We start from the raw sequence: 15101 nt of genomic DNA, 5'->3' as shown, positions 1-15101 counted from the left end.
TTTATAGAAAATTATTTAACTAAAATGGAAGAGGCAGGTTCAACATAATGATTTGAAGACAACTTCATAAAAAAAGGAAGATTTTTAGACAAAACAATATTATACTGTGTATATTAATTAGAAAATGATACCACAAAGAGGATAAAATGAGACAAATTCACTTGAGATGGCTTGACCAAGCCTACCAACTAGAGGTGTTAAGAGAGGACTAAGTAAGTCTAAAATTACATAAAAAACAAGCGGAGAGATAATGGAAGAAAAAGATATATATAGGCGATTTTGATGTGTAAAATGTTAGGTAAGGGCTATTTAATCGATTTTAAATATATCAAACTAAATCACGCTCAAATGAAGCATAGATAGCAAAGATTCAAATAGATGATCCCTAAATTGCTTGAGGATACAATTAGGACTACGGCACTCTCAAATGAAGCGATTCAAATAGCCAATCCCTACTTGTTTGAGATTTTAGAAAGAATTAGTTCAAACCTTTTTACACCGTCAACACATAAAAAGTTACTTTTTTACATAGTAACTTGTATTAAAAAAATATATTCAGAAGCATGGTAGTCATTGAAGTGGGGGTAATAAACATTCAACTTTCTGCATAATCAGTTTACTAAAAAATTCACTGGGAAACCCATACACTGAATATGTAAAATATTTATTTCTCAATTTTTCTTCCTACCCATGATGATAATATTATTTCCTACTGCTGCTGCTAAAAAGTATAAAACTCTGATTTCTACAATGCTGACTGAAAAATCATCTCTGCAAGCTCCTGCAATAGTTTGAACCAAACAAAAAAATTAAAGTAAGATCACACACACAAAAATAAGTTCCAGATATGTGCAAATTAAATGACAATGTTTGGTTGAAGGTTTAAAAAGAAAACGTATTTGACGTTAAAGATAAGTGGCGTTTCAACAGTAAATTTCACTTGAAAATGAGTGAAAACCATTATGTTACTTGAAATACGATTTCACTGGTATTTCAAATACTAAAGTTCAGTATTTGTAGATAATGATGATCAGAACATCATTCGTTAATACTAAACTTTAGTATTAGCAAATAATGAAATATTATTTATGGCAAGTGAACATTGTAAGCATAACCATGGTCTATAATATGTTACCTGCTTTCCAGAAGGAACTTTAGGTTCTCCCCATTCTAGTGCCTTCTTCTCGAGCAGTTCAAAGTCTGCCTTCCCAGACTGTTAGAGAACAAGGAGTTTTAATCTGGAGCGTTAGTGAACGGAACACGGTAGACGGATGGAAAACGAAAAGGTGATAGTAAAACAATACCTCAATTGCAGCACCAAGCTCAGAGTCAAAACTCTGATATCGCTTTCTGACAAGATCACTCAACGAGCCATCCTGTTTGCAAACAAGGAAAATTAAGTACACTATTGCATATTTGATTTGTTATATTGGTTGATTGGAAATTTAGCTAGTAGTTGAGAAAGGAACACCACCTCAATTAGCTTGGCAGCATTTCTGAGGCCACGGGCTAGAGTGTCCATACCAGCAATGTGAGCAATAAATAGGTCTTCAACATCGGTACTCTCTCTCCGCCTATTAGGAGGAACAAAAACCATCATCCCCAAGCCTTAAAAACACTCTTTTGATATGACGGATAACGAAACAAGTACTGTCTTTGGATTAGTTACTCTGTCTAGCCAATCCCAAATAGTTTGGGATTGAGACACACTTGAATGATATTGACTAATTTGTTACTGTCGAAGTCGAAAATTCGTGATGGAAAACAAAAGGTAATAGCAGAGTATGGAACTAACAATTTTGCATCAAAGTTGAATCCTCCTGGTGCCAATCCTCCCTGTTCAAACAAAAGATCAGCGGTTAAAAATTAAGAATTTAATGACTTTTGACTGATTCACACTTTTCAGTTGTCTAGCAATTAAAAAGGATATGTCTAATCACGGACATTTTTAATAACGGTTTGCATCACCAATGTTGCCTCAGCGACATCCATCAAAAACTGATCTGTGTCCCAACCTGCATTATGGATAAGCTTTCATATCTTCAAGTCATGGTATTATCAATCCCAAGGGAAAACATTGACATGTTTGATAAGTATTCTCATATTTTCATGTAACATACCAATCTGGGGATCGCCAGAATTTGCGTCAATGTTGCCCAGCAAACCGTTAATTCTTGCTGTTTCAAGCTCATGATGGCAGCTGCAAAACACAAATTTGTTTAATAAGGTGCAAAAGACAGGCATACTTAATTTTGCACTGAAAAAACACAAACCTGTGACCAGCCAAAGTGGCATGGTTGCACTCAATGTTTAATTTGAACTCTCCTGCAGAAAACGCAAATGAGAATCATTATGATTCCCTCTTATTCGAAAATGTAATAACAAAGCTCCCATGCCACTTCTTTGAGAATGCAGTATGAAGGAAATGAAGAATGAATAAATACCTATAAGCCCATATTTGCGTAAGAAATTAGCAGAAGTTGCAGCATCCCAGTCATACCTAAATTAATATAACAAGTAAGTTAGGCAAAAATTTAGGAGATCACATTCTCAGCAGATGCATCACATAAAGTAAAACATACTGGTGTTTTGTTGGCTCCTGAGGCTTTGGTTCAATTAGTAATGTTCCTGGAATCAAATCAAATAACGTGTGAGGTTAACTTACAAACTAATAAGATTGGCGAGCTACAAAGATGTCAAATCGGAGTTTTTTACACTTCTATTAAAACTTTGAGCTCCATGGTAGAAAATTAAATTCTACAATATTAGAACAGGTTAAGTTGAAATACCATTGAAGCCAATCTTCTTTTTGTAAGCGACAGCAGCTTCCATGAACCTTGCCTGCAATGAGTTAAAAATCACATTTTCTCAGTACAGTAAGCAATCTTAAACAAAATAAAGAAATTCAGTAGCGGATACTCTCTTCTGAATTATGCCCCAAACACCCTCAAAGCACACAAAGAATGATGGGATAATGGCATAGGATGGGCTTTTAACTTGTTTACAAGAAAAAATCTGTTAATTGTGAAATTAACATATCTGAATTTTGCTGATATTAAGGTGACAATCTTACCATATGGTTAAGTTCTCTTTCCATATCTGTGTTCAGGAGGCTCTGGTAACCTTCTCGACCACCCCAAAAGACATAATTTTCTCCCCCAAGATAATGTGTAACCTGAAAATGAAACACACGCAAAGGTACTGTTCAAGGAAATCCTACTTCAGGTACTGCATTTGTTTTAAGTAATCAGAGTTCTCGTTCAATAGTCTGATCTCATTATATAAAGTCACATAAAGAGGAAAGCAGAAGTTTGTACCTCCATGGCTTTCTTGACCTGAGCAGCAGCATATGCATATACACCTAATTCGGAGCTGCAATTCCACATTTTCCGAGCATGAGCACACTTTTCTTAGACAGGGTGAATCAAAGGCAATTCTGTATGAATGCATACCTAGTAGCAGCACCATGCATGTAGCGAGGCTGGAGGAACAATTGAGCTGTACCCCACAAAAGATGAATTTTATCTCCCTGTAAAATCCACATAGAGGGAAGTATTCAAGATAAATCATAATTGAGCCTTACATGGTTCTTAGGAGAACCATTGGACAAAACATAACGAGATGAACTAGTAAAACTGGTATTAGTTTAAGAAGGCATCAGGAAATGTGAGAGAGCAGAAGGAAAATTCATGTTCTGTCGGAAAAAGTTATGATACTTGGTTTACAACTTAATTGTTCATCAAATTAATAACTAATTATTACCTGAAGCTCTTTGGCAAGAGCCACCACTTCATCCAAGTTTGCATTTGTTTCCTATAATACAAACCATATATTTTGAGTTAATGTCAAATTCTTCGGGATAACAAAGATTTTATGCTCACAAGAGACGGAGCTGGGATTAAACACAGCTGATTCAACAATCAGACATGAGCTTCGCCAATCCACTTTATTATTGGGATGGGGATGCAGAATAAAAGCTCTAGAAGCTTAGCATTCTCTCAAATTTACCTCAAGGGTCTTGCCCTCCGGAGCAATGTCCCTATCGTGGAAGCACCATCTTTCTACTCCAAGTTTCTCCAGGAACTCAAAGTTTGCTCTCACTGTAAATTAGTAATAGCGTGAGAAATAAGTTCTATTCAAAAGCAACTTAGAAATTAGAGTTGCATCTAACTTGGAAGAAATAGTAATCTATGAACTCACATCTTCTCTTGGCCATAGCCAGGGAGTTGGTACCATCTTCCCATGGCCACGTCTTTGTAGGAGCACCAAATGGATCAGCTCCTGTGCCACGGAATGTATGCCAAAATGCTACGCTAAATCTCATCCAATCCTATATCAAACAACGAAATTATAAGTAAGTACAAAATCACATAGTTTTTGCCAAGAATCTTAAAAACAAGTGATCACAACTAACCTTCATCTTTTCCCCAAGAATCTCCTCCTCGGCATTGTACCATTTAAAGGAAAGCGGGTTCTTACTAGAAGGACCCTAAAATTAGCAATTAAAATTCAGTCAAATAACATTTCCCAATTCACCAACAAGTTCAATACTTAAAATTTCCGTAACTAATGGGTATATATTAGTATTATTACCTCATACTCAATTTTTGGAATTCCGGGGAAGAACTCCCCTTCCCATTCACCTGAATCACTCCCACAATCACTGCCAGTATCAGCAGGACAAGTTGGTGGAGCAGCAGCAATCTGCAATTGGGATGACACCGACGTACATAATGAGATATATATACTTTTTCATAGTATAAGAAGAAACAACATAATTGAAAAACAAATATTAAACAACTCAAAAAGATATGCATTAGTCACAATTAGACATCTGGTTATATATATGTATACTCATGAAAATCATACTAAGGGAGATGACCAAAGGCGCAGAACCGGAGATTTGCTTACCACTACACTTGAGACAACATTCAAACAAAGAAGGAATAACAAACACTTCCCAACATTCCTTTCTCTCATCTTTGTTAAACCTGCAATGCACAAGAAGATAAACAACTCCATTGATTAAAGTAAAATCTGTAATTAAAAGAGTTCTCAAATCCCATTAACTACTCAAGCCTCCACACCCCATCCTGGAGTAGATCTCAACAAAAATACTTCAAAGATCAAAACTTTACACTCATAACCAATCAATTTTTTTTTTAAAAAAAAAAAAGAGGAAAAAGCTCCAATTTTTAGCAACACCATTAATCACAAAACATTAGCCAATAGTTAAATAATCACCATATATCATGACACAATTATCATCACTATATAGCCAATACTAACACCCCCCACCCCCCTTTTTAATCTCCATATAGAAAAAAAAAACTTATAATCAGAACTAACACTCATATCCATGTAAAAATCGAAACAAAAGAAGAAGAAAGATAATCCAATCAAGAAATTTTTAAGCAATTTATACCATCACTAATCTACAATGTCACCAATCTCATGTAACCAAAAGATCATCACCAGAAACAAAATTCAGCTCTTACCCTTCACTGATCTCAACAAAAATACCCCAAAGATCATAACTTTACATCCATAACAGATCAAAAATCACCAAAAATCTCCATTTTTTTTAATCAATTTTAAGAAAACCCGACATGTAATCTGCAAAAACAAGAATGATTAAAGAGATAAAAGGCTTACCAGTGCAAAATCTGAGATGGGTTCAGAAATACTCTAACTTCACACAATTCTATGCACGCAACAGAGTGTATATATAGTACAAAAAAACTCAATATTTTAGCCTACTTTTTAATTGAAAAGGGAACTAATTGTGATTTATCCCTATCCTTTTATGAGTTTAATTTGGACTAGAATTGCAATAATTAAAGTTTTTTTGATTTAGATAAGGTATCAAAAGATATACTTTGACACGTGCTCATGACGTTTATTTCTCTTAGTTTGTTAAAAAGTTATTTTAAACTATTTAATATTTAATTACAATATTGTTATATTTCTATTATATTCAATAGGTCCTAGACTATACAGGAGAGGTAAATTTCACTAGTCAAATTTCGTATAACAAGCTCAATCGAGGAAGCATAAAGTGAGGTTAGGGAGCGGGGAGAGGGAGATTTCAAACTTATTTGATAAAAATTACATGTTCAATCAATTCGATCACCTTACAACTATATAAATTTATTGAAATTTTGATATTATATATTTAAAATTTTTTTAAAAACGTAAATCTCTTTTGATATTATATAATTTTTATTAAATTTAAATATTATCACATCAAACGAAACGAAAAAAATATATTTGTTTATGGGTATATCACGTGGATCCCTTGGATTTTCTTTGATGATTACGTGTTCTGTTATTTGTTTACTTTTTAATCTAATATACCTATAGTAAATTACATTGTCACCCCTTTAGTTTCATTTGATAGTGGTTCACAAATTATTATTTAAAAAAAAAAAACAACTCTTACTTTAATCGCAAATTCATAATTAAAATGAGTTATGAATTCAGTATTAAGTTCGAATTTGAATTCAATTCTTGACTACGCGTCTAAACATAAGCATGAACTATATGATTTCTTGTTACATAAACTTTATATGATTGGTCTCCTTTTAGGAGGAGGAGACTCTTTGTCACATAAACAAATTCCCCATAAAACTTGGTCAAATATTTTCTATAACCAAAACAAATAAGCAAGCATAGTTGAACATCTAATAATTCAGTTATATAACCAAGAAAAAAAAGTCATATTTCCCCTATATATTCTAAAAAAAGAAATGAAATTTATTTGCTATTTTGCCATGTTAAAGCCATTATTATATGTTATACGTCTTATTTTTCTAACTGAATTTTAGTGAAGTGTTTAATAGACACATTTTCTTCACTAACATGTAGGTGTTCAATAGGTCGGTTTCCTATGCATGTATATTTGAAATTTATTGACAAGTCTAAGGAGTCGTTGATGTACTTGACCTTGTTTTTAACAAATGTAAGTAATCTATGAACGGTTGCATACCTAGCTTTGAACAGAGGGGATTCAATAAATCCCCTTTGCTAGAAAATTGTTAATTAAACGAGTTTTTTTTGGTTATATATAAGTTGTTGAATTCCTTTGACACAAGGAAAATTCTTGTAAAATGATAAAGGGGTTTCAAAAGTTGCTTTAGGTCATACGTTTCAACTTGTATAAAATTTTGGTTCCGGTCACTGTTTGTTATCACACTTGTTTGTGTATGTCAAGTACTATCCTGGATTTTCACCCACATACCAGAGCTTGGTATGCCAGCATGTACTACAAAGAGCAAATAGTATCCTGGTGGTGCAATTTCTTTAGTTGATGGACCAAATGCTGTGAATCTATAAGTATTAGCGGATACTGCAACAACCACGACTCCCTTCAACACCACCATTCGTTGGTTCATCGAAAAAGAATGTGTGGTGAATGAAGGCGCGATGATCCTGATTGAAACAGTCCCCATTCTCAAGAATCTAGGCACTGTGAAAGTCGCGGAAAATGATTTTTTGTATATCAAGATTGCATCTATAGAGAGGACTGTTGGTTTTAGATGCTTGTGTTTTCGGGCTAGGAAAGGTGGGTAGAAGGCTTCCAAACTTAGATCAGTTGGGAATTCCACCCCAGTGAAGTTGTAGTTTTCCTGTGGATTGCTTCCTCCTACTAGAACCCGTCCATCGGTCATCAAAATGGCTGAGGAATGGTAAAGCCGGGGTCTTGAAGATGCTTTCATGATCGAAAACCTGTTGTGTCTCCTCATGTTAGGCCGATAAATCACTGGCCTAGTGACAGGGGAACGCGCGTTATCCCAGCCTGCTGTTCCCCTTGATGCACCATTTATGATGAGAATATCCCCATTAGGTAGTATTAACATATCACTCATGACTCGTGGCGTTGGCATTGTCTCCATTTTCCATCTACCATGATCATCGCGGACATTGATTCTTCCACAACTTGAAAGGGCTTTCATGTAGACCATATTAGCTGTAAGTCCATATGCACGACGAGGGGCTCCTCCACATACCATGATTTCAGCTTCCATAGGGCGATTTTCGTCTAGTGGAAGTAATACTGCTGAGCCAGTGCTTGGATAGTTCCTAGGTTCATCACCTGGAATGGAAGGCAATTCCCTCACCACCTGATTTTTCTTGTAGTTAAGAATTATAGCTCGGGTATTCGAGAAAATGAGAAGGTTTCCATCTGGTAGTAAGAACACAAACGGATACAAGTTGTTCTCATCTTTCCTGTCTTGGGTACTCTTGAGAAATTGTAGCCTGAAAGCAGAGTTACCTCTGGAATTTTTCGGGTAGAACTCGTAGTTATACTGTTTTCTTCCCCCTATCACTATTATTCGTGCATCAGGAAGGATGTGGTCAGTTGAATACCATCTTCGTTGAATTAAAGTCCGGGGAAGCTCAAACCAATCACAATTCTCACCCGTGCAAGGTGCTATAGTACGTATTATATGGTCCCCATCATTGTATCCCCCGGTTTGTACTAACGTTCCATTTGGGAGGACAGCACCAGAGGAGCACCAGGTATCCGTTTGGACCATTAGTGGACGGAACGTGTTGCTAGCAATGTCGTATAAGACAGAGTGAGCAGAGCAGTCTTTGTGTAGGACTAAGTCGTGGGAATTATAACGACAACGCCCTCTTGGAAGGGAGAGGTTAGAACGTCCAAAATCCGTCCTATCAAATATAACTACCTTGTTATTATGCAAGAGTTGCATATGCATCGCGGTTATGCCAATACTTTTGTGCAACAATCGCCATTCTCCTACGAGGTGTCTACGAGAAACCAACATCTGAGAAGCTGTTGAAGTTTGAAGAGTGAAAACTGTTAGTACTAGCAAGAAGAGGAAAATGATATTTTCCCTATCCATAAGTTTAGAAATGAAATGAACAAAAGATGTAACTAGGAATATTCTTGGTGTTGTTACTAGTGTGTTTGATAAAACTTAGGAGTAAAAAAATGATATTTATATATTACTATTATTCAAAGAAAGTATTGAATTCAAGCTGAATTACAGTAGAATACAAAGAAAATGACTTCTTTCTTCATGTGTCCAGGAAGTTAGGGGCTGCCAGAATTTTGCTGATATACAAGCACTACCTACTAGGTTTCTAGTGTGTCAACTAAAAAAACCTAGGTTGCTCGGACTCTTCACACTGTTAGGTGTGTTTTGGAACCTCCTTATACATTTTGGATGATCCGACAAGGTGTTGACAACATTTACGGAGGGTATGAGTAACCTAGTTAAAAACTAGGGACGGCCTGGGATTTTTCAAAAAGTACTGTCGGGTGTGTGTCAGATGCTCCAAAAGCTGTTACTTTTCAAGGATCTGACAAGGGCATATCAACATTTTTGGAGATCCGAGCAACATAGCAAAAATCTAAGGACTGATCTTCTCCACTGTGGATACAATCAGCCTTTGGCCATACAGAATTTCCTATCTTTTTTGTTAGTTCTTCTATTTTCAAAACAAAGTATAGTTTGAATATAAGTGTTTATCCACGGCTCAGGAACGACTCTTGAAATTTTATTTGTGCCATATAAATTGGGAAAAAGGAACTAATATAATATCCTTTCTGTTCCTATTTACATCTGTCGGTCTTTATTAAAAATAGATGTTCCTTAATAATTGTCATTTCACAAAACCAATGCATAAATTACATCATTCTTCCTGTTTTACCCTTGAGAGTTATTAGCCTTGAAAATACGTATGACCAACATAGAAAAACTAAGTAAATAAATCATATTTATTGGTTAAATTAATTAATCAAAATAAATTAATTCATGTTCATTGATTGAAAACTCAACTTTAAGAGAACACTAAATAAGGGTAAAATGATAAACTTACCTAGTTTCTTAAGGGACGTGAAATCTAAAATGGTGACAACTAAATAGAAACAAAGGGAGTATTATTTGAAATTATGTAAAAATACTAAAAATTACAATAATTAACAACTTAAAATATTTAAAAGACACATAAAGAGTTCGATTGACTCTTGAAATTCTACTAATGACACATGAATTGAGACAAATAAAAATTATGTAAAAAGTACTATAAATTGTAGTAATAATTAACAACTTAAAATATCAAAAAATCATATTAAAATTTGATCAACTCTCCAAATTTTATTTATATCACGTAAATTAAGAAAAAAAACACATATTAGACTGGTACTAGCACGGGCTCTAATCTAATTTAAGTTTAACCTATAAACAACTAGTCCACCACATGAATTCAGTCGAGTTGATATATATATATATATATATGTCCATGTGATATTCAAGAATCTTTTATTATGATAAGAAATTTCAAGTGGAGCAATAAAATTTGTATTATCATTAGAAAGATTATTTTCAATCTATTAAACTAATCTTTGTTAGTATAATATAAAAATATTTTATGAGACAACTAGACAACATTTTTTAAGCTATTATACTAATTCCATTTATTAAGTGTCTTGACAAGCTTACCCTGTCAGACTGTCAAAGTTAAACTCTGTTGCTTATATAAACAAGAAACAAGCTACATTCTCCTCTATACATGTTCAAGAAAATAAAATGAAAATTGCCAAGATGTGTGAAGAGCTTATCAAACCATCATCCCCAACTCCACATGAACTTAGAGACCACAAAATCTCTTTCATAGATGAATTAATACCCCATTCTTCAATTCCACTCATTTTGTTCTTCAAAAAGAGTGAAAACCTCACACAATCACAAGTATGCAACCACTTAAAAGCTTCACTTTCACAAACTTTAACTCAATTTTACCCTTTGGCTGGAAGAATAAAGTCCCAATATTCAATTGATTGCAATGATGAAGGAGCTTACTATCAAGAATCACAAGTGGATGCTTCACTTTTAGACATAATCAAGAATCCAAAATCCAATGAATTGGTCCAACTCACACCTTACAATTCAAATGGCACCTTATCAAATTTTCAACAACTCTTAGCCATTCAAGTCAACTTATTCAATTGTGGTGGTATAGCACTTAGTATCTCCATTTCACATAAGATTGGTGATGCTTCTAGCCTTTGTAAATTCATTATGAATTGGAGCAATGCAAGTGAAGGATCAATAAGATGCAACACATGTTGCACAAACTCTCCAGAAATATTGTTGCACCCATGCCAGATCCTTAAAAAATATACTACTTCTGAAGCATCCGACATGCACTTGAAGAACATGGGGGACAACAAGGTAAGAAAAGACTCTATTTTCTCCTGTTTACCGTCAATTTTTCCATCGAGAGGGACAATTGACAACACGTTAAATGTAAACAACATGCCAATTCGTATTGTAGCTGAAAAATTAGTAGTAAAAAGAATCGTTTTTACTACTTCAAATATAGCTAAAATGAAGGCTAAGTTGATAAATTGGGGTTACAATGAGAATGCGACACGTGTAGAAGTTGTTATGGCTTTGATATGGAAATGTTTCATGGCTGCAAAAGGGTGTAACTCTGTTGCAATTATTCCAGTGAATATAAGGCAAAGGATAGTTCCACCCTTTGATGAAAATTCATTTGGTAACTTTTTTTTAGTAACAAGTTGTATAGCAAATGTGGAAAATGAATGGTGTTCATTGGTAGGAAAAATAAAGAGTGCAATTGGGAGAATTGATGGTAATTACGTGGAGAAAATACGCGGAGAGGATGGTTTTGAGTTTGTAAATAGTAATTTTAAACAAGTCGGAAAAATTATTATGAGTCAAGGGGATGATTTTCGCGTGTTAACAATTTCAAGTTGGTGTAAATTTCCAATTTATGAAGCAAACTTTGGATGGGGTGAGTCTATTTCTACGATTGTTGCGACTCTTGGGATAAAAGATAATATTGTTTTATTAGATTCTAAAGAATTTCCTGGTGGAATTGAAGCTTGGATTGTTATGGTTGATCAAGAAATGACACTTTTTGAACAAGACAAAGAACTTCAAGATTTTACTTCATTAGATGCAATTTGTGATCTCAATTGAATATATGAATCATTGATTTGGAAAAAAGAGAAGAGGTTCTACATGTTAATCATCATATTCGATCGATAACATTTAGGTAAAATTTTCAAAGCTCGAAATCAAGGCTTCTAAATGACGGCTCGTAAAGGAGCTAGGGATGCAAAGACCTCTTCTTTGAGAGAAACAAGTGGCTCACAAGGAATGTATTCTCATCGCACAAAGAATAATGTTGGGATAGAATTCAAACTAGCAATCTTTAAGTCACGAACGAGAATCATGTCATTCACTTGTCACGTATTGCTGGTCCAAAATCCGTGGTTGTTTTGATTTTTCTCCTCCTGGGTGATGAGTAGTGAATACTTTTTTTTGTTGAAATAAATTATATTTAAATATTACTAGTGGTGGATAAGCACTAATAATATCAATCTATATTTCTCCTCATGGGAAGTGAATAATTTTCTTTAATATTTAGTCTATTTTTTTGTTGAAATAAATAATTTAAATATTATTAGTGGTGGATTTGCACTAATAATATCCGTTTGACTTTTTTTTTTTTTTTTTTTGTATATTAGTCTATTTTTTGTTTAATAAATAATGTGAATATTACTAGCGGTGGACAAACAGTAATAATATTAATCTATTTTTTGTTGAAATAAACAACTTAAATATTATTAGTGGCAGATAAACACCAATAATATTAGACTATTTGTTTTGTATTAAATTAGTTACTTTTCTCCTCATGGGAAGTGAATATTTTGTTGTATATATTAGTCTATTATTTGTTGAAATAAATAATTAAAACATTCTTAGTGACGGATGATCATGACAATATAATATATCGTCGGATTAGGTATAAATCACTTGTCTTGTTCTATTTGTTCTTTTCAACTCTAATTATTTTCGTGCACTTAGTACATTCTTAAATATTGATTGTAATATCTAAATATGTATGTGTTATGTGATTCATATTTATCTTTTTGTATTTATTATTTTTACATCTAACTCGAATTTTTGAAACGTCATAGAATCCTTAGCTAAATCACTATGTTTTTAATTTGATGCTTGTGCTGACCTTAACGTCTTAATTAATCGTCAAACATCGAGAACAAGTTTTTCAATATTATCTTCAGACAACTCCACCTATTAATGTCTTGTGAATCAAGAAAGACGGGATTTAAAGGCATACAATTTTTTATCTTTTTATAATTCCGAAGGACATTGATTTTTCGCCTTACACAAGAATATCTCTCTTTTCTTAGATTCCATAAGGAAAGAATAGTCCACTTAGGTGGAAGGGAAGGCCTAGTTTTATAATATATAGTTAGTTACTCTTAATTAAGTCATTTTTTATAACTATTTTTTTATATATTTCTAATTTAATTAGGTAAAAAATAATTATTTTTTTAAAATTTATTCATATTTATTAGTAATCTTGAAAAGTAAGTATCACTTGACTAAAATTAATTAATGTCATGTCTGTATTATCTTTAATAATTAACTAAGAATTTGGTAAACTATTCATTTATTTTCATAATCTTGAAAAGTTAATTATTCCTTGACCTTAAATTAATGTGTTCCTATATATATATAGCTTATAATAACTTAATTTAACATCAAAAGTTTCATTGACACAATTTGAGGATTGAATCATGAAGTACTTCTTAAGCATAACTTTCTTCTTATTTGTCCTCTATAGTAGTGTTCACAGTAAGTTAAATATTCATTTATGTGATTTATATATTCAATGAAAATTTATAATTTATGATCTTTTACTAAGTAATTTTTTTCTTTTACACAAAATTGAAGGTACTAAGATGAATGGATTAATGACCTATTGCCATGTGTACATCCCATCACCAACACAGCCTTGTGATGATATGAAGTGCAATGATCTATGCATTAGCAAGTATGGTCACAGCCCTCCACCCCCTGGTATTAAGGGACCAATTCAAATAGGGAAATGTGATCCAGATGAAACTTGTGATTGCATTTTCTGTTGTGAAGCTCAGTGCCTGTAAAATTAGTTTTTTTAGTTTTGGAGGTGTTTGAAAAGCTTATAAAGTGTTTTAAGGATCGATCAGTTACAGGTTTAAATTATTGTAACAATCTATTTAATAATTCTGAATTACTTAAAAGTGATTTTATTTTAATCGTAACACACATAAAATCAGTCGCATGATGAAAAATGTTTCATACTCGTGTCATGTCATCACCATGTCACTGTCACATCAACAATTATGTCAGATTTAAAATAAAAATAAAATAAAATTCCATTTTAGTCCAATTGGTTCTTCTTCCCTATACACCACCATTAAACCAGCACCATTGATGTCATTATCATCAAACTCACATCTCCACCGCCATAGATTCCATCACCCACAACTAAATTCACCACATGAATCAAATTTAACTAAATTCACTATCGAAATCAAATCACCACTATTGCCACCATTGAAATTCTTCATAATCATAACTACAAATTTCAGTATTCATCATCAAAAGCACACAAGTTTCATTGCCTATTATCAAAATTAAAAGTCATGCCCCCATTAATTTTATCACCTATCACCAAACTCACCTCAAAAAATTATCAAAATTACAAATTCAATTCAAGGTCAAAGAGGAAAATGGTGAAAAATAAGAAGTCAATTAATATCACGATGCAAAATAGATGTGATGACACTTGTCTTATTCTACCAAGACAAGTCAGCCTAAAACCCAAACATCACGATAAAATGCGGGAGTAAAATAAAAATGAAAGTTTAACAACAAACAATAATATTGATAACAAGTCAATTTAACTAAATCCCCAAAAATTGGTTGTCACGTGCATAAACCCCTGATATATTACTTTGAAAGAAAAACACAACTCTCAAATGATATGTCTCTAAAGTAGAACAAAATCATAAATAAGAGTAAAAGGGTCCGCTAAGATGACAAATAACCACCTCATAAATCTCCACAGGAAACCTCAGACAAGAAGAGAAGAGAGAGTATCACGAAGATCCGGACTCATAACCTATACAATTATAGAAGCAAGGGTGAGTACTAAGCAACATGGTACTTAGCAAGCAAACTCCTAAACATAAAGTCAAGTAATATAGAATACGGATACGCGTACCACTCCATCCAAACCTCCACAAC

At 33.4% G+C, this 15101-nt stretch overlaps 3 protein-coding genes across 3 annotated transcripts; 1 reads left to right on the top strand and 2 right to left on the bottom strand.

Annotated features, from left to right (window-relative positions):
* Positions 1-507: 507 nt before the first annotated feature.
* On the bottom strand, positions 508-5781 carry LOC102582159 (xylose isomerase). Its single transcript, XM_006343481.2, has 21 exons — positions 5656-5781; positions 4912-4991; positions 4594-4704; positions 4415-4489; positions 4201-4330; positions 4009-4100; positions 3763-3813; positions 3453-3529; positions 3318-3372; positions 3074-3175; positions 2790-2841; positions 2583-2628; positions 2445-2500; positions 2274-2325; positions 2121-2200; positions 1945-2015; positions 1796-1836; positions 1475-1574; positions 1305-1376; positions 1136-1213; positions 508-781 (listed from the first exon to the last, which is right to left on the bottom strand). Exons 2-21 carry the CDS (start codon positions 4978-4980, stop codon positions 746-748), a joined length of 1446 nt encoding a protein of 481 aa, XP_006343543.1. The 5' UTR covers positions 4981-4991; positions 5656-5781; the 3' UTR covers positions 508-745.
* Positions 5782-7124: 1343 nt separating this feature from the next.
* Positions 7125-8892, bottom strand: LOC102581831 (galactose oxidase). Its single transcript, XM_006343480.1, has one exon. The coding sequence runs from the start codon at positions 8868-8870 to the stop codon at positions 7209-7211; it is 1662 nt and encodes a 553-aa protein (XP_006343542.1). The 5' UTR covers positions 8871-8892; the 3' UTR covers positions 7125-7208.
* Positions 8893-10559: 1667 nt separating this feature from the next.
* LOC102603923 (vinorine synthase-like) lies at positions 10560-11978 on the top strand. Its single transcript, XM_015307013.1, has 2 exons — positions 10560-11081; positions 11190-11978. Exons 1-2 carry the CDS (start codon positions 10560-10562, stop codon positions 11976-11978), a joined length of 1311 nt encoding a protein of 436 aa, XP_015162499.1.
* The last annotated feature ends 3123 nt before the right edge of the window (positions 11979-15101 follow it).

The sequence above is a fragment of the Solanum tuberosum genome, unplaced genomic scaffold (assembly GCF_000226075.1).
Source record: "Solanum tuberosum cultivar DM 1-3 516 R44 unplaced genomic scaffold, SolTub_3.0 scf00047, whole genome shotgun sequence".
NCBI lineage: Eukaryota > Viridiplantae > Streptophyta > Magnoliopsida > Solanales > Solanaceae > Solanum > Solanum tuberosum.
The sequence above is the reverse complement of the archived record's forward strand: the minus strand, read 5'-3'. Positions and strand labels throughout refer to the sequence as shown.